Source organism: Styela clava, chromosome 11, assembly GCF_964204865.1.
Source record: "Styela clava chromosome 11, kaStyClav1.hap1.2, whole genome shotgun sequence".
Lineage (NCBI taxonomy): Eukaryota > Metazoa > Chordata > Ascidiacea > Stolidobranchia > Styelidae > Styela > Styela clava.
The window spans coordinates 10,248,241-10,275,684 of NC_135260.1; the positions used below are offsets into that span (position 1 = coordinate 10,248,241).

At 32.6% G+C, this 27,444-nt stretch overlaps 2 protein-coding genes across 8 annotated transcripts in view; one reads left to right on the plus strand and one right to left on the minus strand.

The window, feature by feature from the left end:
* Positions 1–904: 904 nt before the first annotated feature.
* Positions 905–27,444, plus strand: part of LOC120347944 (mediator of RNA polymerase II transcription subunit 27-like) — a 92,167-nt gene continuing 65,627 nt past the window's right edge. The window contains exon 1 of the mRNA XM_078117851.1: positions 905–915. The gene's annotated coding sequence lies outside the window, so the exon portion shown is untranslated. The remainder of the gene's footprint in view (positions 916–27,444) is intronic.
* Positions 8,536–27,444, minus strand: part of LOC120347172 (protein phosphatase 3 catalytic subunit alpha-like) — a 38,835-nt gene continuing 19,926 nt past the window's right edge. Inside the window, exons 7-16 of one of the 7 annotated variants that reach the window (XM_039417049.2) lie at positions 27,214–27,353; positions 26,042–26,119; positions 25,332–25,426; positions 24,801–24,926; positions 23,068–23,145; positions 20,578–20,592; positions 18,828–18,884; positions 14,780–14,864; positions 12,119–12,216; positions 8,536–11,616 (exon numbers count right to left, since the gene is read on the minus strand). In XM_039417049.2, coding sequence (XP_039272983.1) covers positions 11,465–11,616; positions 12,119–12,216; positions 14,780–14,864; positions 18,828–18,884; positions 20,578–20,592; positions 23,068–23,145; positions 24,801–24,926; positions 25,332–25,426; positions 26,042–26,119; positions 27,214–27,353 — 924 coding nt within the window. In that variant the 3' untranslated portion in view covers positions 8,536–11,464. Of the gene's footprint in view, positions 11,617–12,118; positions 12,217–13,809; positions 13,919–14,779; positions 14,865–17,351; positions 17,466–18,827; positions 18,885–20,577; positions 20,596–23,067; positions 23,146–24,800; positions 24,927–25,331; positions 25,427–26,041; positions 26,120–27,213; positions 27,354–27,444 lie in introns of all 7 variants that reach the window. The other 6 variants (XM_039417048.2, XM_078117699.1, XM_039417053.2 and 3 more) reach the window with 6 other exon arrangements.

Genomic DNA, 27,444 nt, shown 5'->3' on the forward strand with positions numbered 1-27,444 from the left:
ATAATATTACGTTCCATCTCATTGCTATTTTTATTACTTAAAGCGGAATATTCTCACCACTTCTCGCAATTAATGTTAGCGCTTTTCAATTAACATAGCTGATAAATTGTAATTTCCTCCTCTAATGACTTAGACAGCAATGTGGTATAAATAACTTTCGATTTAAGTCTTAGGTTCATAGCATTCTTATAATTAGACACACTTAATTCCGGAAGTGTATGAAGAACCACTGGACTTTCTAAATAACAATCTAAAACACAAGAACCCTTTTGTTTATTCTCATCGTTTGGTGAAGAATTCCCATACCCGACCTAACAAACGACAATACGAGTTCTGTTGTTGTGCTTGAAATATCCCGTTGTTTCTTCTTGGAATAAATACGAAACCCCCATGATTTCATATGGTAAAGGGTGTTCTTAAAGTCCCGTTACAATCGAAATTTTGTTATGAACTCAGTTCTCAATAAATATTGACCAGTTCTTCTTATTTCAATCGGTGTTTATTTGAGTTTTTCTTCAGTCAATACAGCGTCATATGCCCACTATTAGTTGCAAGAAGCACAACAAAGTTATTTTATCGAATTTAATAAAGAACTTCATGACAATCCTGTAGATACTATTAATTTTAATGGCTGGTCATGGCAAAGTAATGCTGTTGAAGTAGAGAAAAGTTCTCCTATAAATTCACAGGTATCTTAAAATGGGAATTGTTTTATTTCGCGTTTCGACATTATTACACTATATGATACCCCAGTTTCAATTTGAAATTGGTATAATTATGCTAATCCTATATAATGTAAGTAAATTTTAACACCGACAAGTTTACTTTGATGATGTTATAATTTGATATGACCTCCATTAGATATCAAATATCAACGACGTTAATTTCACATTTCGCAAAAAATGTTGTATTAAGGTATTACGTGACATGTTACATTTTATTTGATGAAGTTGATAATACACAACAACTCGGATTCAGTTGAATAATTTTCTCCAAATAGTCAAAAAATGTTATCGTGAAGAAGGCTTGTTGAAATACTTTCTTATATTTCAGAATTGCTTAACTATTTAAACGAAATTCTTAGTAAGATATATTATTACTAAAACTTAATAAGCAACTGCATTATAATTAAAAAAAATTGAGTGATTGCCAAATCTAATACTGTTAAGTTGTCAGAAGAATTCACAGCTACATACTTTGTTGATTTACATTCACGGAGATTGTGATCGAGCAACGAAAAAATATGAGATTTCATCGAAGACTTTTTGTTGGTATCACGATGGGTAATTGTGATAAAATATGAGTCCTACAATAGGCGGCAAAAGCTGTATTTTTAGCATAAATCTATCGTCTTGCTCATAATTACCGATTCGTCTGGTTATATTATGTCGCTATACTAGATTCAGTCACATACTCAGAGCGTGCAAACTCCGTTTCTTACGGGAGAATCAGTTTGGCGCGAAAGTTTTTTGCGAGAAAAGATAATTTGCATTGTAATTGAATATATATATGGTCTGAGACGAGGTAGGGATTTCATCATCCGTGGCCCCATTCCAAATACTCTCAATCTCAACACCCCGCGGCAAGATGTCGCATAACCTAAATCCTAACCTGGTCCACAACCTGAGTTCAGGTTGTGCGCCATCTTGGTGCGCATACTTCAGGAGGTCCAAAAAGTTTTATTTTTATCGGGTTTCTATCGGGTAATTTTATTTGTGATTTATTTGTTACATCAGGTACTTTATCAAGTTTCCTAAAAAAAATAAATAAATTGAGTATAAAAGAATAAACGCATTGCAGCAACACAATCAAATAAACCACTGTTAATTTACTTTAAATTAGCATTGTCGAAGAGTAGAAGCAAGTTCCATTATTGCAAATAATTAGATCCCAATAATTAGACCATCAAACATCAAGCTACTCAGTATATACATAAAAATAAAGCAGTGCTCAAATATATGGGTACGAAGACCAAAACAAAGTACCGTAATAAGGGTATACAAATTTTAAGAGTGGACCACTGATACCGCAGTCTTCACGATTTCGCCTGGCCACCTGAAAGCAACATTCGCGAACGAGGGACGGCAACAAGATACGAAATTTTAGTTCCGATGACGCCATCGCACACACAAAAAACAAGTCTCGAAAATTTTTTTGAAACATACCTTCTAGAGACAAATACAATCTTTAACCACAGAAAATTTCGAAGCACTTGGTCCAGTAATTAAAGAGAAAAGCGTTTTCTCATAACGACATGAAGCAAATAAATACTAACAACAACAACGCAATAGCAAAGTAGCAAACCGATCTATGGGTACATTTCGTGTCCAATAATTGCGTATATTTACTAAAATTGAACACATACTCCACTCTACGAGTTAGTTGAGTAAGCTTTTGGTTATGTCAACTCGTAGAAAAAGTGCATCTAACCTGTTGCTTTTCATATACAGAGAAAAGCGGCAATTACCGAATTTCTTGGAAATTCTAATGACCATATTTCGTGCCTAATCAACAGTAATAACCAAAAAGTACGAATGTTGTAAAAATAGTTTTTGTGAAATAGTAGCAAATGAATAGTTTCAATGTAGCGTTAATTTTTAATAGGCCGACAATTTGCTCATTTCCCTTCTTGGATTTAGTTTGAATTATCTTTCATTAGCGGTGCGGTAAAATAAATTGAGCGTCATTTGGGGATATTTATAACTGTCGATAAAATTGATTCCCACTAAAAAGAGACGAAACATAATTTCTTTAATTCCTGCCCATAATTTACAAATCGCGAATTAGGGTTCTGATAAAAAATATTTTTGTAAAACATTCTTTTTTAAATTTATTTACCAATGTGATATAAGAGTTGATCAAGTTCATTATAACGCGTAACGCTAATTAATAATTATTGTAATATGAAAAATGAACCACAAAAATTAAATAAAAACTATAATGAATTATTATGAATAATTTCAATTAATTAAAAGTATTTAGGATATTTATATCACCATATTAAGTAATAGTCGCCATAGTATTCGAAGACTAATATATATGAATAGTTGACAATAATAAAAAAAAATTGAAAGGTATTACGAAGCCACTGCTATTCTAAATTGTTATAATTAAGGTTAAATTGTTTAGCCTATTTAATTCGAGGTAGAGTTACGGCGAATAAAAGAAGTCGTGAATTTTAGGGTTTGAACACAGGTGGGAGGGACTTTGGTTTACTAGGGCACAAGATCTATATATCAACGAAGATAAATATATATGAAAGGATAAGCAGAACATTAGATTCATAACTCCATTATCAATCACACTAAAAGGCTAATCCCCTGCGATTGACAGATTTCAGTCAGAGATTAAGCAATTTTAAACAGATTTTATTTAACCTGGCCACACACATATATTCACTCAGATGTAATATATACCTCGCGCGATAAAAGTATGTACTTTATGTATTTGTTTGACTATTCCACGATTTCCAATTACAAACTTTTCTTTGCCAATCACAAAACAACGATATGACCCCTACATTTATATATATATATATATATAAACCCACATGTTTAGTAATAACCAAAAAATACCTGGCCGCATACACATCAAAATCTATAAATAAAAAAAATGAACAATTATAATTTAATCCAACCAAAATAACATCTTATGATGAGAATGAATTTTATTCGATGGCCATAGCATGAATTTGTCTTTAGGCAAAATATGTGTGTAGCGCCACAATAAATGGAACGGCCATAGCAACGACCAACGGTTTTTAAACACACCCGCGGCGTTGCCGTATCCGATCGGATATCATTAAGCAAACCAAGAAAGCTAAATTAACTTCGGCCACGGCCACAGTTGTTTTCAGATATTATTAGAGGCTCGTCTAAAATCCGTGTTGCCTTTACTATTATGGATTATTTTCTCTGATTCAACCGTAATGGGCAATGAGTAATATGCACCATTATCTCCTTAGGCTATCTTTAATAAAACATAATACCGGCACATTTTCTTATGAAATTCGAGCGACCTGGATCACTCACATGGTCTCAAATTGCTGAAAATTTGATTTAAAAAGTCGTACCGTCATCTCCGTAAAAGCTTTATAGTTCGTCAAAAGCATTCTGTTACTATAGAAGTTATTCGTGAAATTCACCGTGTGGTTAACCTTAGGGTAACATAACTAACATTGAAGGAACAACACTCAAGGTTCTAAATGCGTCAAAAATAGGAACCATATATCTATGTCGGAATTTATTATAAAACTCTATCTTTGTGCTGGCGTGAGATGTGTTGGTGTTACTCCCCTTACAACTTATTTGAGGGATTCGTTTAATATACTCGACATCAAAAACCACTCGAAAAAATCTCTTCTGACTCTAAATGCCGAGTGAGTTCCAACTAAATGGTAGAAAATACATCGAGTGAATTTCATATATATAATATAAACGCCCTGAAGCTGCACTACAAAGTATATGCCTATTGCAGTTTTTAATAATTAAGTTCTGGTAATTATCCAGAAATACAATATATATATATAAGTTTTGGAAAAACGAATCAATTTTGCATAAACCTTCCAGTTTCATTCAGAGTGTAATGAGGATATCACATCTTTTCGCCATCGCAAACTTGTTTTTACATTATACACACGAGGAAAAAATACGTTGTGTGCCATCCTAGGTTGAATTTGAAATAGATGGTAAAAAATACATACATAAAACGAAAATATCGCAGTGGGTTAGTTATATCACAAGGCTATGTTGCCAGGTCAAAAGTACCGGGGATGAATCTCTTCGTTCATTCCTTTCATATTGCTAACATTCTGAAACTCAATCAAACTGCTGCAATTCTTCTTATTTCAAAACCTTATTGGCTAAATGACCTCTTTCACAATGATTCACGACTCTGCATTAATGCAATTTCACCGACTGTATAACATATTCCTGAAACTTGAGCATATAACATAATAATTGTTTGTCCGTAGATTGCTTGCATGTTTCTAGCACGTCAGCTCAGTACCTACCTGAAGGCATACGGAAAACCTTAGTATTCACTTAGTATTCAAAATTCCATACCGGCACTTTCGCTGTCTCGAGACTTGTCATAATGCCTTATGCCGCCTTTTTCGTTACGTTATTTTTAAATTGATGACGGATAATTTCTCTCGCTTATGAATTGAAGTTCTCTAATTTTATCTGTGGTCATAAATTTTCGACAAAATTATTTAATTGCCCAAGATGCTATCGTGTTCTGCGAAATTTGCCTTCCTAATTATATTGTTCAGTTTCATGCAATAATACGAACACGGAAAATACACAGAAGTATCATTTTCAACTATTTTTGTAGATTTCTAAATGTTGTTGAAAGTTATATGAGCCCACTAAAAATTGGCTTCATGTTTATTTTTTCAAAATTTCAATTTCTGTAATCATTCAATACGTCAAACCTGATACAAAATAGTAGGCCTACTGGACATTGACTTCTGTCATAATATACTGGCGACATATTTCATCGTTTTCGTTTATTAGTGTATTACTGTATTGAATATACTGTATTGTTAATTTGAAGACCCAAGATCTGGATTAGTTAATTGTTGTAAACAGCAAAAGTAACAGACACAAGCAACACCCAGACTCGTTGAAGAAGGAGATATTTACCGCTAATTCGGATGTCGGCACAATACACAGATCCGGGAAAAGGGCATTAAATAATAAATCTTCATAATAATATACGGAAATAGAGAAATTTCCACAATTATTCCAGAGGACAGGTAGGCCGATAATTCGTCGTGTTACGTCTCTTGTCCGGGGACCAGTCTTTTTCGGGTATGGAATAATTAACAATTAATTGCAGCACATGTATATTTCGGCAGGTATAAAACAACGATTGATATGAAATTAGAATCGCTTTGTTTTCAAGACGATGGCGAAGATTTGCTATGGGTTTCGGTACCCGGAAGGCTGCAAATAACGATGAAAGTCAGATTCCTGAAAGGTAGGTCCAGCCATATTAGTTGCTCCACTCTCGGGTTTTCCGACGCTGTAATTAAGTTTATGCCAAATATGACGATCAGCGTTAACATGATGTTCCATGTATTCCTAGTTTAAAAAACCTGGTTCTTCCCATAAGAAAGTTGAAATTTATGACGTTTTGATCGTTGTTAGTTATTTGACTTTACATCAGAAGAGTGACGGAGAGTTGTGTTGTTAGCTTAAAAGCTCAAATCTCGAATGAATATATCCGGGGGCCATCGGTGAATATGAAGAGAAAACAATGTTGATCCCAGAATGGAGTCCCGGGAATTCCAAAAGAAATCGAGCATGTACGATGATATCTCAGCTATCAATCCCCGACCATTGATTTTGAGAAGAAGGATTTCATGGAAACGAAATTTGATCGGGTAGGCTACATGGTGGCCAATGAGCAAAACAAAATAAAAAGCTTGGAATATCCAAGGAAGCTGTTAATTGACTTCTTGTTTGAACAATTTCTTTTTAATTACCACAGTCAAGCAATCAACGACACACCATTTTGAACGAATACCATATTGCTAAAAGGTTAAGACGCCAAGTGCTTCGAGATGGCCGCTGATGTATACATGTATAAGTTTCAAACACTTAGCTGATAGACAGCAGAAACCTAAAGCGCCAATAGGCTACTTAATCACGAGATCACCGTTTTTGAAAGCTGTAACAATGGCACCACTTTCCCAGTCGTCCGAAAAACAGATCATCTCAAATATTTGATGAAAGTTTATAGAAATACTTGACAACCATGAGGCCCTATTTTACAACCGAGGCAAATATTCGTCGTATATGTCTGAATTACCGTACTTGAATTATCAACCACATGAAGACTAAATTGAGACGTTATCACATCTTTATTCAAATCGATAAGCACGCAAAAAGTGTGAGGGACATTACAAATCGTATCCAGTCCGTAGGAGACGAAAAATAATTTAAATAATCGCGTCTTGCCTGAGACGAATGTACACTTCAGATACCCGTACAAAATTACTCAGAACGATTCAAATGCCATAACTATCAAAACTATAAAGTCGTATCAAAATTCAATTTTATTTTTTGCTGGCCGTCGTTCACGTGTCATAGGCCTTACAAAATCTGCACCGCATCGCACGTTATGTTTGGTGAACTTCCACATTTGAGCTAAAAACCGGGATATTCGTAACAGAGTATATATAGATAAGCAACTGAAACATAAGAATATTTATTTATTCGTCTATTTCAGCGCTCCTCAACTTGGGAGGAATGTCGTTTTTTGGGGCAGTGGTTCCCAAAGTTGTTTGACTGGGGACTGAAATTAGAAGCGGAAAGACATTCGCGGGCCGCCCGTTAATGGGCGTTACGGCAAATTGGGGATTTTAAATGATAGAAATTTTTAAAATATAGGCACTAAAATAGGCTGCAAGATTGATTTCAGATACATCTTGCGTCACAGTTTGTCATGTAATAAAAGTAATAACAGGCGATAGAATACCCCTGCAACAGCAGGCACGTCTTTCAACAAGGAATTTGCAACTGATAATGACTACTGAAGTTACTTGCTCATCTGGCATACACGACCTCGTGTAAATGGCTAAAACCCCAATGTATATATTTATATATAAAAAATGCCAACATAATTTAGTTGTGTTTTGTTGTAGATACATGTAATTGGGATTTGCTCTAAATCAGATGTTGTAAAACGTGGCTCGAATTTGGTACATTGTATTCGCAAAATCAAGTGATCATCTGTTATTCTGAGCCTAAGGTTTTGATTTGTTGAGGTTCATGACTGAAAACCTTTTGTTCACAGATGTAAGCAGATCCAAACAAACTTGTCATTTATTTCGCAGTTCAAATCACAATCGATTGTGACGCAAGCAACTTCCAACTCAGCTGAATGATTTCTAATATTAGCAAAGCGACTAAAAACCCTTTTCGTAGTTTTGTGATTAAATCAACGTATCTATTTGAAAAAAATAAATTTGCTGCCTCTTATTCATCCGAAAAATTTGAACACGTTTTTAGAAGAGTCAATTTTTGTTCTCAAAGATGCATTTTATTCAAGGCTAGTTTACGTTCAGTTGAGCGAACATCGTCAAACATACGTGCAACCAATTTGTTCTCACACTGAATCTTCAAATTCAAAGAATTCATTCCCCCGGTTATATCCACATTCGGCGGGCCGTAAGTGGCCCGCGGTTCGGGAACCACTGTCCTAGGGGAAAAAAATTGCTTTCTCAATATTTTATAGTTATTTAGTAAGATTTCAATACATGTTTATACCAAAAACTAGAGTGCGGCATGTACGTCTCACTTGACCACTAAGAATGAACAACAAAAAATGCGTATTTTATGCATTGTGAGAAGGAATGGAGGCGGTTTCAAAAGGGGCGGAAAGATTAAACATGGTTAAAACCACTGGCTTATTTCTAACATTAAAGACTACTTCTCTGTAAACATTTGAATTGCTTTGGTTAAAGCTGTTCCCCAATTCTTACTCTACAAAACTGCTATACTTGATCCGCTTACAACAAAAGGCCTATTCCAAACAAAAACTTTATTATTAGCTCACATCCCCGAGCCATTGTTCCTTATTAGATAGTTTTTTTCAAGAGTAAAATACTGAAAATATTGACAGGTCTCTGACATAAAAAAGTAAGTAGACCAATCAAAACGAATCTCCAACTTATGGCAAACCTTATTGCTACGTGCATTATCCTACTGTAATTACTAAATATAAGATGTGCAAAGTGCCTGCAACCAAATTTAGGTCAGAGAGTTGCAAACCCCAATTTCAACCATCAATTACTTTATAAGAATATTAGATATGGTTGTATGCCGAAATAAGAAAAACAATGCCAAATTAAGTTGTTATCATTTACCCAAACTTTCACAAAGCCTCGAACCCAAATTTGATGGCAGCTTTTCTGATAAATTACAGGTTAGCTTATCAAAAAAAGTAGAACAAAAAAAAAAAATCTCCGAATTTTCTTTCAAAACGTACTGCATATGATCCAATATTAACAACTAAGTAGTAGTGTCAATCAAACAAAGCGTAAATACCATGAAAAAATAACAATTTCTATATCAATTATTATAATAAGATTAATATAGAAAATTGAACAAACATTCAAAAAAAATTTTGTCCTACTATATTATATAATATATAAACAGATAAACAATATTTGTAACAATGTGCATGTTGCGTTAATATTTTTTTTAAAGCAAAAACCAAAATTTAACCAACCGGAACTCAGAACAAGAAATCGTACAACAAAAGTGAACATAAAAAGCGTGATAGATGATGGTATTGGCTAATTTCACAGTCACAATCTAATGAATTTCATGACATTTTTGTCAGATAACTAAGTAAAGACTCAAAGGGGCCATAAAGTGAATTATATTTTTGTTATATAAAAGGGTAAGGCGGATGATACCAGATGAAATAAGCAGATGCGTCTTATCTACAATATTAATTATTAATGTCTCATAATCAGGATTCTGATAAATTGTCAAAACAGTTGATGATAAAAGAATCGAACCAATTTATATGGGAAGACCATTGATAAGGTCACTATCTAATTACTCCCCATGTTCGAAAAATTTCGCGGTGTGAATGTCTGGCTCGACTACCTATAGCAGGAGTGTGCGACCTGCAATACAAGAGCGCCAGATACAAATAACTGAGTGAAACCGCTTGCCAAACTTTATTTATCATAGGCCCACATGCCACAGGTTGCACCCTCCTGACCTATAGCAAGTTATAATTACTTTAACAATGAACAGGGATACTAAAAGTTATCTGATTTAGAAGATAGCAGATCACACTGGGACAAATAAACTTTATTTTATGGTTTTGAGATTATAGAGACTCTTCATAGCCTTCGACTACAACATACTGTGCAAAACTGATTAACTAATAATATACAAAGGTGAATTTGGTTATATACAAAATGTTCAGGAGTTTAAAGATGCTGTGTAGAGGAAGTGTTACTCTATAAACACATCTTGGGGGAGATTAATAAAATATTAAGTCTATGTTTGTCAGTCTTAATTTCATAAACTGGCTTAAAGTAAAAAAATTCCAGGTATTTGCAGTTTCGAATTAATTATCTTCTGTAAAACTACAAAAGAAAAAGGTATGAGATGGAATAGAGAGTCAGATGGACGGACATAAATAGAACAGGCAATTTAATTTAATGAACAAATGGATCGGAACTTGAAAAATAGACTAGTTGGGCATGGAGACTATTAATTACAATAGCCTGCCAGTAGCTCAGATTATATATAAGGAAGAATTCCTTCATTTCAATCAGAGCTGGAAAGTCGAAGCTTGGAGCCTTGACAATTTGTTGGAGCTGAGGCGAAGCTTACATAATAGATGGAGCTACCAGAAATTTTAGTGGCTCCAGCTTTTAACTGTCCCGTTATTTTTCACATTCTAATACTACTTGCCCTCGGATTAGGAGTAATAAATTCATAGGATTAAGCATCAACTTCTTGGGCCTTATTCCAGAAGGCTTCAAGACATCCTAAATAATATTATTTTTATTTTGTGTTCGTTTTCTAATGAATTTACGAAGCTAGTAAATTACCATGCTACGTCTTCAAATTGTTGTGCTCTAACCATGTTCGATAAATATTAAAAAAATTCTAGTTATAACATTTTATATTGAAAATGGCAGATGAGATGAAAGTGATAACTAAACTAGGCAAGTCGAATATCATGAACTTGAAGGCAGCTTCATAAATATAATATTCCCTCAATGTTCAATTTTCATGAAACAACTTCAGGAAAAGATATGTAACTGAGAGAAATAGAACTGTCGAGCTGTCTCATAATATTTAGGGTGAAATAGAGTTCATAAAATGAACACAGAAACTATGTATAGGTGTGAAATTACTGGTGCTAAATGTTCTTACATCTGGGGAAAATGTGAATGTAAAACTTAATAGAGAAAGTCTTCTTAGTGAATTTAAGGCCTAAATTCTTCATTTGCATGCTTCCATTTTTACAAATGGGTGAAATATCAGATGAAATTTCCCAATTCCAAAATAGCTCGATTATGGATAAAAGATCTTCAAGTATTTGTAAATATAAACATGGAAGTAGCATTACGAACCAAATGAAATTGATGAATTATTATTCATAACTTTTTAAATAGTGAGTCGTGAACGTGTCACGGTTCCATTTCCCCCAGTTACAAATCGAGTCTAACCATAAAAGTTAGGATTGATGACGTAAGGAATTAAATTATGGGTGATGAGGAAAAAAGGATATCTGGACTGTGGACAACTTGCTCAGTCTGGTATTAGGGAAATAACATCACAATGAGCCACATGTCGCATAACAATGCAACCCAATCAGAATCTGCTTTCAATGACGAGTTCCACATATCCTTGATGAAATTTTAACATTACACATTTGTTTGAGTTTGACAAATTACTGCACTATTATCAGCACAACATTGTCATGCGTGACCATCTGCACTATTGCTTGGTCCTTGACCATCAGATGACGTTTTCTTTACTTCGCGTCGTGGAGGCATTCTTTCATTCACCCTGTCCATATCCTTCGCTTCTTTGAAGGTAGTAATTTTACTGTCATCCGCTGATCCAATAGCTAAAAAAATTCAAAAAAATGTGTCAATCTCTTGACAAAATGTTGATAAATCAAACCCAGATGACAATTGATATTTCTGATTTCAGTAGGCCTGAATATCAATTTAGCTGCTACCTTGCATCCCTTTTTTCCCATTGGACGGAAAGCCATAACAATGGTAAGCGATGGCAGTCAGAGTCAACCTCTTGACCTATCCCAACATAGATATTTAGATGAGGAACATATTAAGATGATTCATTGCATATTTTCATGAAAATAATGTCACATTAACAACCAATTCCGAATTTACAAATTTGAAATCTCAATATCGGATCATTCAACAAGTGAATGTCAAAACTCACAACAAACTAGAAAAGAGAGGATTGGATGAAAAAAAAGAAGAGCATTGGCCCAAGTCACTTCCCTGTTGTACACACTTGACTTAATGATTAATATTATTCAGATCTTAGTAGTAAAAACACCGTTAATTTAAACCACACGAATGAAAGTAAATGAATCAAACCATCTTGTAATGATGTTGCTCCACCAGATAACACTCCTGTTGGCAGCATACCAGTAGGTGTCAATCCTTTTAACTGAAGTACCGTTTCACTTTCCTTCCTATAAAGATAAGCAAACGGCATTATAATAGCACAACTTCGTTACATATACGGATACAGGTAATCATTGGATGTTATGAATATTCAACAAGATAGACATTTCCAAATTATGAATTGAAATGATCATATTTATTGAGTAATTTCGAGATATGAAATTATTAGTAATTTCGAGATATGAGAAAAATCTATGTGCTATGTCTGGCATTTATCATATTATGCTGTGCCATATTGTTAGAATATAAGAAATAAAGTCTAAATAAGAACTGAATAGTATCAAACTGTTGTAATATGAAATGAAATAATGTCTTGAAGTTTAAATTATATACTCATTACCTAATTAATTAATTAATATCATATTATATTAAATATTCAAAACAAACATAATGTATATTGACGATAAAATTATTTCGAATCCCAGTAGTTTCAAGCAATTAAGTTGCTGTTGATATTCAGGTTTATTTAAATTAAAATTCTGAAACAACTTGAAAAAATAAAACGGAATTATAGTTATATATATGATACATGCATTTGTCAGACTGTTATTTATTTGGGACTGCCTAATCTCACTTGGTCTCATGGTATCTATCCATAATGCAGTCTGAATAACCTGTCCTGATTATTATGTAGAATTAGGAATGCTTATAACACATATGTTACACAGAAAGAAAGAAAATTGCATAATCAAAAACCACAATACTCCAATTGAGATTAAGTTATAACTTAGTGTCAAATGACGTAAAATTCCATTTAATAAATTTTTATTTAGTAACTGTGAATGTGCATTTGCAAGCCAGTAATTGTAAGAGAGAAAATAATTAGTGTTACCGCAGAGGGACGGCTTTAATGTGAACAGAGGTTGAGACAGTAAGATAAAATCAGTGGGATGAGTCCAATAAATATTTACAAGAGGCATCCATTATCAGCCGTCTCTTGGGAACAGAGTTCTTCAATAATTCAGAGTTTGCTTCAACTTTTTCGATTTTAAGAGGCACGACGGCTCGCAATACAGACTCACGCGCAGAAAGGTTGGTGGTGAAAAGTGAGTCGTGCGAGATGTAAAAGTCGATATGGAATCTACGCGGCGATCAGCGTCGGCTTAAGACTCGCCCGTTACTATTCGAGCTTAAATGAATTAAACCCCAGGTAACCGGAGTATTAATTTCCAATGATGACATGGCTGATACTTAGAGCCAGTCTCAGATATGCAGTTTGTCTCTTGGGATGCGAAAAGCTGGTGATGATGTCATGACCATACGGTGGATTGTGTGTGCGATGTGCAGTGAAACGGAAAACGCTATTTCTCTCTCTCAAATCTTTTTAATCCTCTCTCTTCTCAATTTTACTGACAGCTACACTATAATGAACTTGCGTCATGAATCATACAGATATAAAATCTGCACACAAAATTTGTCTTATTATCCTTTTTTGATTTAGTCTCTTATAATATCGCTTGCATAGTGAGCAAAACCAAAATTAACCAAGCACTATGGAAATTATTCTGTAATTATCTCACATTAAACGCACACCGTTTCACTTACTATAATTAAACTTTCTTTACAAATAATATAACTCGCAATCACTTTATCTCAATCACCTCAAAATACTAAACACCTTTGCCATTCTACCAACTGCAAATATTTTGTTTCTTAACGCTTCTCTCTGTTTTCTCTTTGCTGCCTGAACTTGGTCTTCAGCTGATAAATCTAAAATGATGATATAACAAAAAAATGAATAAAATAAAAAAACTTATCATCAGTTTCGAAGTGTTTTTTGCAATTGCAATCACATTAATCTGCTGGTCAGTCGAAATTTATCATTGGTCACTAGGGATCTCCTTATTTGATCATTTCGGTGGACTTCATGAAGTATGCGCACCAAGATGGCGCACAACCTGAAATCAGGTTGTGTACCAGGTTAGGGTTCAGGTCATGCGACATCTTGGTGCGCATACTTCAGGAGTAACGGAAAGTGTTTATATAAACAAAATGTAGTCATTCATTTGATTTTCCGATATTATGAATGTGATTAGATTTCAACAAATCACAATAAATTCCAATTAAAAAATTTGTAAAATTGTCAAAACTTGGGCTTTTACTCTATAAACAGCAAATTTGAAGTGATAAAAAATCTGAATTTTCCAAATAGACTGTTTTTAAATAAATTCAATTTCGCATTTCTACAAAATATATATGCTGTGGATAGATATGCTTATAGTTGTAACGATTGAACGAACAGGGCAACAGGCAGATGGGGAGTAGGCGCATATTAATCATATAATAATTCAGCCTGAAGTATTATTCCCTATAATAAAGATGCTTAAATTCATCAAGACCATATAAATTTGCAAGATATATCTTTTACGCCATGATTGAAAATTTAATTTAAATATATAAATATCAGTTATGCATGGCCGATTTGAAACCAATGTTAAATTCGGACTAAAATCAGACAGATAATGTGATTTGCAAGGATGAATGCATGCATGCATAAAAAATGTATTCACATTAAGCATGCACGGGTAAATAAATTTATTATTCCTTGCTGGATTGTGCATGCCCCCTTACCTGAGTACTGAGAATACTCGGGCCATTTTGCCAATTGCCCGAATTTTGTTGCGAATCACCTCCTTTCTGGCAGCAGGCGTACCTCCTTTGAAATAAAGGGTTAATTTAGAAGAAAGAACTTGTTAAAAAAAATTAGGTTGGCAACATCAAATATAAGAGATTTTTTTTTAAAAAATCATGAATAAAATACTTTTTTCTAAAAATGAAATTGATATAAAACAATACAAAAAAATACATATTGAAGGTTGAAAGATTCAAAACTATAATTTACGATACACTATAACCATTCTAATTTGGTTTATGATTTATATTAAGCATCATATGCTATGTAAGAAAGTAGCCATTTTTTGATCGATATTAAATTTAAATAAGTTTTGACATATCTATCAAATTTATTCATTTTTTTTTCAATAATTTATTTAACTTAAAATGATAATCTACATACAGGATAATACCTATGAAAGCAATATAAAAATCTGAAATTGAAGAAAACGCTAAGAAGAAATAGTATTAAGCAAGAACACCCTGATCGCAAACTAATACTATACAATTTTGACATTTTCACAGAAATGCAGATTGCTTCGAATTTTCTCATAGTTGTGGCTTTTACAAATTTATTATTTGAAATTTTTTGCAAAATGCGAGTAATTAATATAAAATTTCAAATGATGCAAGTTTTGTAATGTGTAACAGAATGGACAGAAAAAATATTACTTTGATTCGAGTATAGCCCATACCAAAACTGTGCTGATGCAGATTTAATACGATGATATATGATGATATATGATACTTAAAGAGATGTTTTTTTTCAGAATTGCGCCGCAACACAAAGTATTAATTAGGTAATAAATTATAAATTTGAAAGCAGTACCAACTACATAACTTGAGATTTGGGTACTCCTGTAGTGTGTGTACCAGGTTAGGGTTAGGCCATAATTTCATTCAGATTTTCCCTATTTTAGTTCTATTACGAGTATGGGGACTGTCTGTGATAGCCAATGGAATTTACCCACTGCCCATAGCCTTCTGTCCTTTTACACAACTTGATGTAAAGTAGGCGAACAAAATTAGTTACCTCCATATTGGTACACACACTTCTGGAGCGCCAAAATTTGTAATAACTACTTGCATTTAACACAAATTCACTTTAATCAATATAAAGAAAGTCACTCTTGATGCAAATACAAATCTACAAAACCACACTACCACACCCAAAAACAATCCACAGCAAGCTAGCTACAATAATTACATATATATTCAAGCTGAACACTTTCTATCATAATTGTTCTAGTTGAAAAATCATATAAATGCACTATGTTATTAAATTACTATCCCTAACAACAAATGATCTTTTGTTTTGTTTTTGTCTAATCTAAAGTCATAACAGATTAAATCAATGCCTGAAAATCAACTTTCATTTAACGAATCCACAAATGTTCCTTTACATTAGAATTATTTGTGGAAATGTCGACATGTGAGAGCCTTGGAAAATATATATATTTCTGGTTAATGGAGTTGCATTGATGGGGAACCATCAACTAATTCATAGTCAATGTTATATTAAAATATATTATGGAATTTTAACTGTTATTATTTTTTTCTATTTATATATAGTGAAGGTACGAATTTATTGCAAAAGATATTTTTCACTTGGAACTATGGTATATAATCTCGGAATATCGAAGAGGTGTAACTAGAGTGGTATATCAAAAAGTTAGTGGATTCAGAACTATGAACTACATACCAATCACAACAAATCCAAATCAGAACTCTTTCCTATAGAATTTAGTTTCTAAAATCATTATTAAGCATCTTTGGATGAAATATTTAGTCTGATCTAAACTATTGCAAACCTGGTCAGTTTAGTTTTAGTGAAGTGGAGACAGATTAAAATAGAACACGTTGTACACAATTGTATTTAATATGTTTATAATCAAATCAGCGTGCCACGCAAATATGATGAACCTTAGCTTTGCAAAAATGGTTGACTGAGTGGTCTTATTTTTTACACATCATATTTATACACATTTTGCTCCAAACAAGGCTTGCACATGCAGCCACTGTTAGACAATGAGCTGCTATAGTTTGGATGGTTCAAAACTGTTCTGGTTAGGCATTGCCCACCCACACTCTGGTGAGCATGGGATTCGTTGGAAAAATTGAAACTAAAATAAATAAATTTGAAAATGCAAGATTTTATCTTTAAATTTACTCATAGCAAAAACGAGAATTCTTCAATATTTATATTAGTACAGAAAAGTCATTCCCACTAAGTTGCAAGATAAAATGGGAACAGATAACTAACGAAATATCGGGTAATTGAAAATGTTGTGTCACACAATGCTAGAAGTTCATAGACGAGCCGATCAAAATGAAGAAAACAAGAATATTATTAAATTTTTATTGGATGACTACCACACATTTTAGTTTTCACAAGTTTGTTATGGGCACTGCAATATTGTTAACACCCCAAAAATTCCAAACTACCTGATTTATGATATAAAGTTTTTAGACTTGGTCAAAAGCCATGGACTATATTCAGCAAATAGACACAGCATCCCATAGTACCCACTTTTAGGGAATGTCCCAGATACATCACCAGACTGCGTCCGGCGAGTTAGGGATGCTTTTTCAATCTGACTCCTTAAAACCTTTAAATTGATGTTCAACTGTTTTTCCATATAGTCTGAAAGAAACGACTTATGTACAGGATGCAAAACACTGACAATTTTTGATACAAATGAGCAAAACTGGGAAAATTGTAAACAAATTTATCAAAAAGAAATCTCTGTAAAAGGATTTTTGACAACGAACCTAATGCTTTTAATAAACCAAAGATTAGCCATTTAAAAAAGGCAGTAATACTGCACTCATTCTGAAAAATATAGTAAATTAATGATTTGTAACAGAAAATTCCATAAAATGGTAATTTTCCAACAATTTTCTCAATTTGAGGCATTATATGGCTGAATAACACTTTATAGAAAGAAATACGTATTAAAATGAGGTAATTTTTTATAAAAATATTTGCTTCAAGCAAAGTCACTTGCACTCGCTCAAAAATTAAGATTGAATAAAACTTTATAGGAAGAAATCATTTATTAATTTAAGGTACCGGTAGTTTTCATAAGCATATTTGCAAGGTCCCTCGCAGTCACTCAGAAATTAAGGATATTGACATTTAAGCGAAGTTATGTGCGACCACTAGAATATAAAAGGAATTATAGTAAGATCGAAAAAACAGGTATTAGGTACTGAATTCCACATAACTGATTTAGTGGAAAAACTTTTGGGTATAACAAATATTTTCTCTAGTTGGTTCACTGAATGTAAACGAGTAAAGAGAGTTTGCTGAACATGTTGGATTTTCTTTTTTGTATTTAATATAGAACAGTGGTTCCCGATCTTTTATGGCTTGTGGCCCACTTCCAGGGGTTTTCAGCACTCAAGGGCCCCCTGTTTATCACTCCAGTGGTATTTAGAGTGTTATTATGATTGGTAGATTCCAAATTCTGTTATGTTTGCATAATCTTAGCCTAAAGTGAAAACTCCTTGTGAAATATCCTTCTTTAACAATGAAACTGGGTAGAACTGGAAGTTTTCCTATCAAGGGATAAGTGAAATCAGTACTGCAAGCCCGCAGTTGGGAACCGAGAAGATTTAGAACAATAACAGGACCCCTGAATATGACAGGAATACTCCATGCATGGGCGTATCAGTCTTTTGTACAAGTGAAGTACGCACTCACGCAACAAATGCAAATACGGAAAATGTTTGATGAATTGTAACTTTTCTAATAATATGCATAATTTTATTTAATAAATATTATATTTTCTAATCAAAACCAGAGTAAAAATTTAGGTACTCGTTTATTTCGAGAGGGTCACAATATAATATCCAAGGATTCACATAACATAAGGCCAATGCACAAGATGCCATCAAATTTTCACACAGCCGCGAAAGACCCAACATCAAGAGTCGAAACGAAACTATAAAATCAACGACTTCATCACGTTATATCTATTTTTCAAACCACATTCGCACTTACGAGTCTTTGACAATTGTTTTTGGCCAGAAAGAGCGTTGTTATTTTTTACCGATGAGACTAAAAATTTTAAGAGTTTTTATTTCATCAATGTTTCAATGCAACATATGTAAGTCATCAAACAGAAACAACCACAAATCACTGACACAAATAGATAAAAGACACACAACCTATCGAACATTTGTGACAGTGGTAATTTAATTTCGAGGATTTTGTTCAACTGCACACACCTCACTCATTTATAAAATCCAAACAATCACTATCATGCTGACAAAAACTTTTGTATATTTAACTTATATTACGGTAACATATTATTATGGTAATTCAAAAATAGCTTTTTACTTCATGTCAAGTTTAAACATTTATTGAACAATAAGTTGCCGAAAGAAAATTTATCAAAACCTACACGTGGTGACATGTAAAATGAATAATAGTCACTCAAAACGTCCCAAAAGTACCGCAGATTCTGCATGATAATCATCAGCCGGCTGCAAGTCAATCATGGAAGCCTACTAATTCCAGAGTGAATAACTAAAAAAGCTTGAAGCAACATTGTTATATTTATTATAGCAGAATTATTGGCATTTACTCAATTTTATTTAGCTTAAGTTATTCAACGAGAGCATATTTACACATATTTACACTCTTTCATGAAACTTTACTCAAATCAAGTCCTCACTCAGTTGCAGCATTAGAAATGACATAGTTGTACCCAGAAGACGACAACAAAACACCCTCAGCATGCGACATTTTGAGGAAATGCAAATGTCACATAGCAAGCCAACACTCAAACAGGTGATCAAAAATATGTAAAAAAAAATTCATGAAATGGATTGCGGAAATTGTAAATGAATAAGACGAAAAAGCAGAGGTGAAAAACAAGTTAGCGGTATCAGAAAATTATCATCTAACCTTTATCTAATTTTTCGACCATTAGGCGCACTAGCAATAAATCGCTTCGATTGGGGGTTTGTTCATACATAAGGTGCACCAAGCTATAAGATGCAACATGTTATAGGAGTGAAACATAAAATTACGGTTTGTTCATAAAACAATAGTACTGGTACTGGTAAAGCATAAAGCACTACCTGATACATACATTAGGCACACGATGGGTTTTAAGAAAATTGAAGGACTCGTTAAATACAGTATATATCACCTGGTATAATATGCTACAAGATAAAATGGAACAATTTTCAATCCAAAATAGAATTGCCTATTTCAAAAAGCTGGATTTGAGCAATTGATGTAGCGTATTCGTGGTAGAAATTAGCATTCTCAGTTCAGCGCTTGAATTGCCCATGGTTTACTTTATTTGTAGATATCACACACAATTACATAGGACTGGTTGCATGCAAAAAGTGCATCATTCAAATGCTTGGCAAAACATGCATAAGGCATTCTCCTATCAAGCCTATCTGTGCTATACAAATTATTTTGCTCGATCAAGCATGGGGTATTGATAAATTGCATCTTAGAGATGCAATTTATCAATACTCCATGCTTATTCGAGCAAAATTACTCAACAACAAACTCTCCATAAGAGGCCCAACACCGATACATATTCACCCAATTAAAAAAACATGCCCAAAATTTGTCACTACGTTTCCAAACGCTACACTCCATGTAATATCTAAATACATAACATAACGCTATCGAAAAACAGGCAGCGTCAGTGTTACCCACTGTTTAAAACAAGAATTGTGCACTATCACAATTTTGTTCACATGACCATGGGAACACAGTTTCTTACCGTTACAAAGCCCACCTGCTAAATGTACGTAAATTTTTACGCATAGCACCGTTTAACGAAAATTCATCAGAAATGCACATGAAAATAAAAAGAAAATATGTATGATAAATGACTTAAATAAAAGAATAACAAATAAATAAATAATAAAAAAGTTTTATGAGTATGAAAAGTTGAGAATGCAATATGAAATTGTATATTGCCTCTACTGATGAAGTTATACAAATTACGATTGAAATTTCAAAATAAATTAAAAAAATAATAACACCATTACAACAGCATCGCTTTGAAAATCCTCACAGCAATGGCCTGGTGCCAAATAAGGACTGAAATTCATAACATGAAATGAATGGAAATGTGGCATAGAAAATCTTAAAAGTCTAATAATTAGAAAAATGACAAAAAAAACATTGGTATAATTGCAAAACAATATTTCTTTTGAAATCTCAATAAATAGGAATTTTCTCATATTTCGTAACAGTGAAAACGTATCACAAACTCTAATTTTATATTACATTTCATCATGTTTGGATATATACAAGAAATTTAGATTAAATTAAGTACCGTTATCCTAAATTAAAATTAATTTAATACACTTGAAGACAGCTATAGTGATAAACAATGTTTGTAAAAATTACTACCTATGTATAATGGGTATTTGAATTTAGGTCTAGAGTCAATTTTCTGATAGATTTTCCATTCATATAATTTAACAATTTGAAATATTTGACCAATTGTGGTATGAGGATGTAGTATTATATGGATATGATAAGATTTCTGCCAGAAATACATACACGCTAAAATATTACATTATATATATTATATTGATATATACCGTAACATTAATTTCAAAATGTAAACGTATTCACTAATTTTTAAAAGTAATATGTTGTATTTCTTTCTTTATAAAAACTTGGGTTATTTATTGAATTAATGCTGATGAAAATATGGGATTTTGAGTGATTGAAACATGTTCATGCATGATACTTTGATAATCTTAATGCACGAGCAGATTAGAACGCAGAATCATAAATTCGTTGCCTGGGACGTTAATAATTTATGCCAAGGAAGTGCACGATTTGCTGTTAGACATCAGAGAATGCGTGACACTCGAGATGCGGAAAATTGCCGCTGGTCACGACGGGAATCAACACAATGCAACAGAGTGCGATATGCTGAAAACAGTAGCAATTTAAGCAACAAACAATTTACACCTATTGCGACCTTCAACTTGTGCCCATGTTACAACGGGCCTGTAATTTTTTCATAAAAGCTTGAATATGCAGTGACATATAGATATTTCTCTGAAGGAAAAGGGATTATTAAAGTCAATTTTTATATAGATATCAATTATCAGGCTGGATCACCATTGAAAAGTTTTATTTACTATGCTACTCTGATATTGAAATATTGGTACTCCCGTAGTTTGTGTACCAGGTTAGGGTTAGGCCATGATTTTATTCCAATTTTCCCCTATTTTAGTTCTGTTACAAGTTCGGGGACTGTCTGTGTTAGCCAAGTGAATATACCCCCTGCCCGTAGGTTTCAGTCCCTTCACAAAAATTTATGTAAAGTAGGCGAACAAAATTAGTTACCTCCATATTGGTACACAAACTTCTGGAGCGCCGAAATATTTATAATTTTTGAAATGCTTTAGGGAGTGGCATGTCATAGCCATAAGAAAGGCATTCATTAGAAACACAAAAAAGAAAAAGAAAAGCATAATTTTGTCTTATGACAACAAGTTTAGCAGATGTTGTTTAAAGAGACAACTTAAAATAAATTCAATTCATTTAAGAGGATAAAAAATTACCAGGTGTTGTGTGAAATCAGATTAAAAGATATGGAAGAATTGAAAGACAACAATAAAATTTATTTTTAAAACAATTTTTCAGGGAGGGAGGAAACAAAAAAAGGTTTAAATAAAAGATAAAGTTTTTATTTATTTTTCATCTTGTTTGGAAAATAACTTTTATTAATATATTTACAACAAGTATGGAAAATGATTACCGGTATATTTGATGCAAAGTGGGAATTATATTTAAAACGTAGATAAACTATTGCTTGATCCCTATATTTTGTAGAAATAAGGAGAAAAGGCTGTTTTGATAATTGGAAATTGATAACATTAACAGGACAATAATTTTTGTGGAAGAAAAATTGACCCCCAAATTTCAAATTGTGGATATTCTTGTTTTAATTTTTAGAAGCTGCTCTCTATTGATTATCATTTATTTTGTTTATTTAATGTTGTAAAGAAATTGGAATGAACATTAGAACAAAACATTATTACATATGCTGCAGGCACAGATAGGTCTAATAATAATATAATTATTTTAAACCGATATCAAAAATGTAAAAAAAATAATAAACACATGACAAAAAATATACCAGACAAAATACCACAACATATTTCTTTGACATTTTAAAATCTCATGAAAAATTATAGTGAGATCTAACTTGTGATAAAGAAAACCATGAGAAAAAATTCACCTTCAAATGTGTCGTCTTTTTCAGCTAATAATTCATCATCTGAGCAGATGTTTAAAACGTTGACAAGCATTTCAGTCACTGAAAATAACAAAAATACAACATTATTAACTCTATAAACTCAGTCAAAGTAGTATATTACCTTTATGAACTATAAAACGAGTAACAAAATAAGTTAAAATAAGTTAAGTACAGGGTACTCATAAAGACTTAGAAACTTTTTAACTTGCAAAGGGAATTTATTGATACTATATATAGTTTGTTGGTCCTATTTTGGAGTATTAAGTGAAAACTCGAATGAAGACTGATAAAAATATTTAAACTTGTAGAGAACTGACTTTGAAACAAAATTGATATTGTAACAGGACCTTATAAATAACCTGTATATTTTTATTTATCTTATTAAACCAAATCACAGATTTTGCTAAATTATAATTCAATACAGCCTTTGTGTCACATATTTTTTTTCTTTTAAATTACAGATACTTATATTGATTATGACTCTAAAATTGTTTTCCAATTTACTTTATATTTTCAATACCCTTTATTGATTTTAGATTTTTGGCAACGAAGACAAAAATTTTCTCCACTAAAAATAGTCTAATTTTATCCCAATAATATATGTTTGAATGTGGTTTACTTTAATTTGAGTTCACTAAATTCTCTGACATTTGTTAGTGCAAACTCTAAGAAAAAAGACAAAAATGTCGCCGATGTGGCTGACAACAACCTATGGAAGATGTTAATAAATACTTAATGAGGGCAGATAGTATTTCACAAAACGCTTTGACAGAAATGTCTGGTACATACCATATTTGTTTGCAAAATCAGATATTTTAAGTAGCATAGTAGCTCAAAAATATAAAATCACTAAGAATCGGATGTACACCAAAAAAAATGAAGCAATAAATTTTTGAATACTTTTTACGAAAAGTATTTATAACGCTTGAACTTCTGTTTATGTATGATTGTACCCAAAAGTTTCAGTAACCTAAAAATCTTTGCAAAAAATTTATATTCTCTCTAGAATATGTTCCAAAGGTCTGGGTTCTGTTTCTGGGTCACCTTCTTATCATCATTCCCTCTGAATAATGAGCAAAAATTATTATTTTTCTCAATTAAGTATGGAACTACAGGTAAGCAAACTAGTTAAAAAAAAAAGATTTCAAATATTGTTATTTGATGAAATTATTTACACTTCTTACTTACACTTCTTACTGTTTCAATGTAAGATTCACCAAAATCAAGCAAAATTTTGAGGTTACAATTTCACATAAATTGTGTTTTATTAAAAAAAAAAATTAGGATCATTCAAAATTGGATAATAACAAGAAATAGTCTGCTGCAAAAAAATACAATCTATCTATTCTATACGACAAATTTATACACCTTTCTCTCTGATCGAGGCTTTGCAAAAGCAGCCAATGCGAGGTGAGGAAGTACTATAGTTCGGAAGGGCCTGAATCTATCGGGTCCGACATTGCCTACCCAATTTATTACACCCTTAGGCGAAGTAGCAGGGATGGAGTTTAAAAACCCAAGATTTTAACCTGCGGAGACATCCCAGTTGAGTCAAATGCTTTAACTACCAGGTCGCAGCCATATGTTAAAATATATTTCAATCTATATTGAAAATGATTAATTCAAATCTTATGACATATGTAAAGTCTGTCTTGGATAGGTATTGTATTTAAGAAAAATATTATTGATTCATTTATTTAATATACAGTAATTACCTTTTTCTCCTACAAAAGGTAGTGACCATGTGAAGACATCCATGAAATTGGGGAGCCAATATGGATGGGGCGAGCAGTTGAACTGTCGAATGTTCATAACGTTGTTCTCGTATTTGAGTACAGCAGCTGAAAATGAAATAAAAATGAGAAAATTTCACAGGTTTTAAAAAATTATGTAACAAGATACAAGGGTGTATATATTTAAAAAGTTCACAGATGGCTTTTTATGAAATGTATTGATGGTTTACGGTTAGAAAGATTGCTGTATTGACCATACCATGATCGGAATGGTTTTATCTAAAAATGGCTGTTTGTCTGCCATATCCATCTATACACTTGGTACATGATTCGAATGGTTTTACATTTACAGAGAGACAGCATTGAAATATATGATTTTGGCGATTTGAAATGTTTAACTAAAATCAACACATCTATGCTACAGCTATGAGTGATACGTTCGCAAAAATATTCCAGTTTATTGTTCATAAATGGCCATCAACATAGACTTAACAAAAGAATATTGGTACGAACCTTTATTGTTATAAACATCCAGGTAGTTGGGTGCAGAAAATATGGTGATAAGTGAAGGGAAACCTGTTGTTTGACATTTTTTGTACATTTTATACCTAAAATGAAATTTTTGTGATTACTGTTCAAATCCCACAAGAAATTTTTGCTCTTCAACAGGAGTTAAAACAAGTAGAAAATAAGGGTAAGGAATTCTAAATGAGTGCAAATTTGATAAAACTTGTAACTCAAGCATGGTTAAACAACTAGGCTATACTGCATTTTACTGACCGTGAGGTGCATTTTAAATCTAATTTTTCTCAAATATCAATTGAGCGCCTTATAATCCGATGCGCTTAATGTTTAGATCAGGTAGTGCTTTCTGTCCTCATTGTCACTCAAAGACCAGTACCAGTATTGCTTCAAAAACAGTTGCGTCTTGTAGCCCAATGCGCCTTATGTATGTATGAATAAGCCCCAATCTATAAGCGATTTATAATACTGTGCAAAAAAGCAATAATACGGTGCGCTTTATGGTCCATAAAATACGGTATATTGTGCTAATATCAATTATCAAACATGGGCCAATAATGCAACTTTGGGATAAGCCAAGGTAATGATGGAATAAAATAGAGAAACAACAACGGCATAGTAAAATCATGAAATGTATTTCCAGCAAAGAGCAAATCACAAAACGTGATCTAACAAACAGTCAATCACAAAAATAATCCTACCCGGCATCTTGGGCTTCATGGGCCCTGATGAGAGAAAGCAGCCCGTTATTCTGTAAGAAGTCACATACAGCAGTATAGCTGAAATAAAAAATCTATATCAATTTGTATTCATATGAATATACAAATAAAAATGGCAATAATATTGAAAAGTCTACAAGTGAAGATATCACATAGAAATCTAAACAAATAAAATAACATATCCAACAAGAACAACTTCCATCCTTTTTTAAAATCTGTACAGTGTATGGAAATATAAAGTGAATAAGTTGTTTCAATATACTGCGGGAAAGTTATCCACAGGGCGACATCCTGTGTTAGGGGAAGTGAATGAGAATATAATGGAATGAGTAATTTGGAAGCTATAGAAATGATACAAGCTAAGCAATGCTAGGTAACCAAAACAACTGAGATAAAACGTAATACCGGTATGGTTATTAAATATTGAACTACACATGAAATAGAGCTCTGCTATAATGTACCAGGTATAACAAATATAATTTAACCAATTTTAAAGTTTTAAAGAGACTTGAAAACATTATACAAAAATGAATAATCGATTACATCCAAAGATGGCCGAAACCGAATAATTTACGGTAGTATTCCGAATACATTCTAAAATAATCTTTTTGGATATGAAATATCCGATATATGCTGAAATGGGTCTGTTTCATAAGATAAATTCTTCAAAACAATTGTAAATTTGTAGAAATTAAATTTGGTTATGCAGAATAATTATTGAGAAATAGTATTCTCTATTTTATTTTGTCAGAAGTCAACTAATTTTTGTCTATCATAAAATAATAAATGCTTCAAAAGACATTTTCAAATGAAAATGTTGTAAAATATTCCTTAAATCAAGAATTCACTAAATTGAATATGACCGATTTGGCATGTATTCGATTTGTTTTGGACATCCCTGAAATCACATTATTCATGAACATAAGCTAAAATGGAAATTACAACTTCGAACCGAACGGTTGTACTGGTATATAATCAGCATTGAAAGTATTAGATAATAATAAAAAATCCTGCCTTGCCAACAACTATACTACCATAAAAAAGCATTTCTAATCGTCTGGTAGGCAAAAAAAATTTATTGTTAGCAATTTGAAATAATCTGAATCCCAAATGTATAAACTTGGATAGATAGAAAATGGTCATAAAATACGTACCTGTAAAAGTATGAGCATCCTCGTACTGTGTTGTGGCAGTAATGATCAGTTGACCTTTCATTTCCAAAATCTTCTAAAGGATCTGACCATAGCAGATCACACATGGGACCAAAAGCAGGAGGTTCTTTGAATCTGTCGAGCTGAAAAGAGAAATTACTATTTTACTACACTACACATAATAAAGACAAAGTACGGGTTCTCGAACTTTTAAGATACGTGGCTATACAGCGT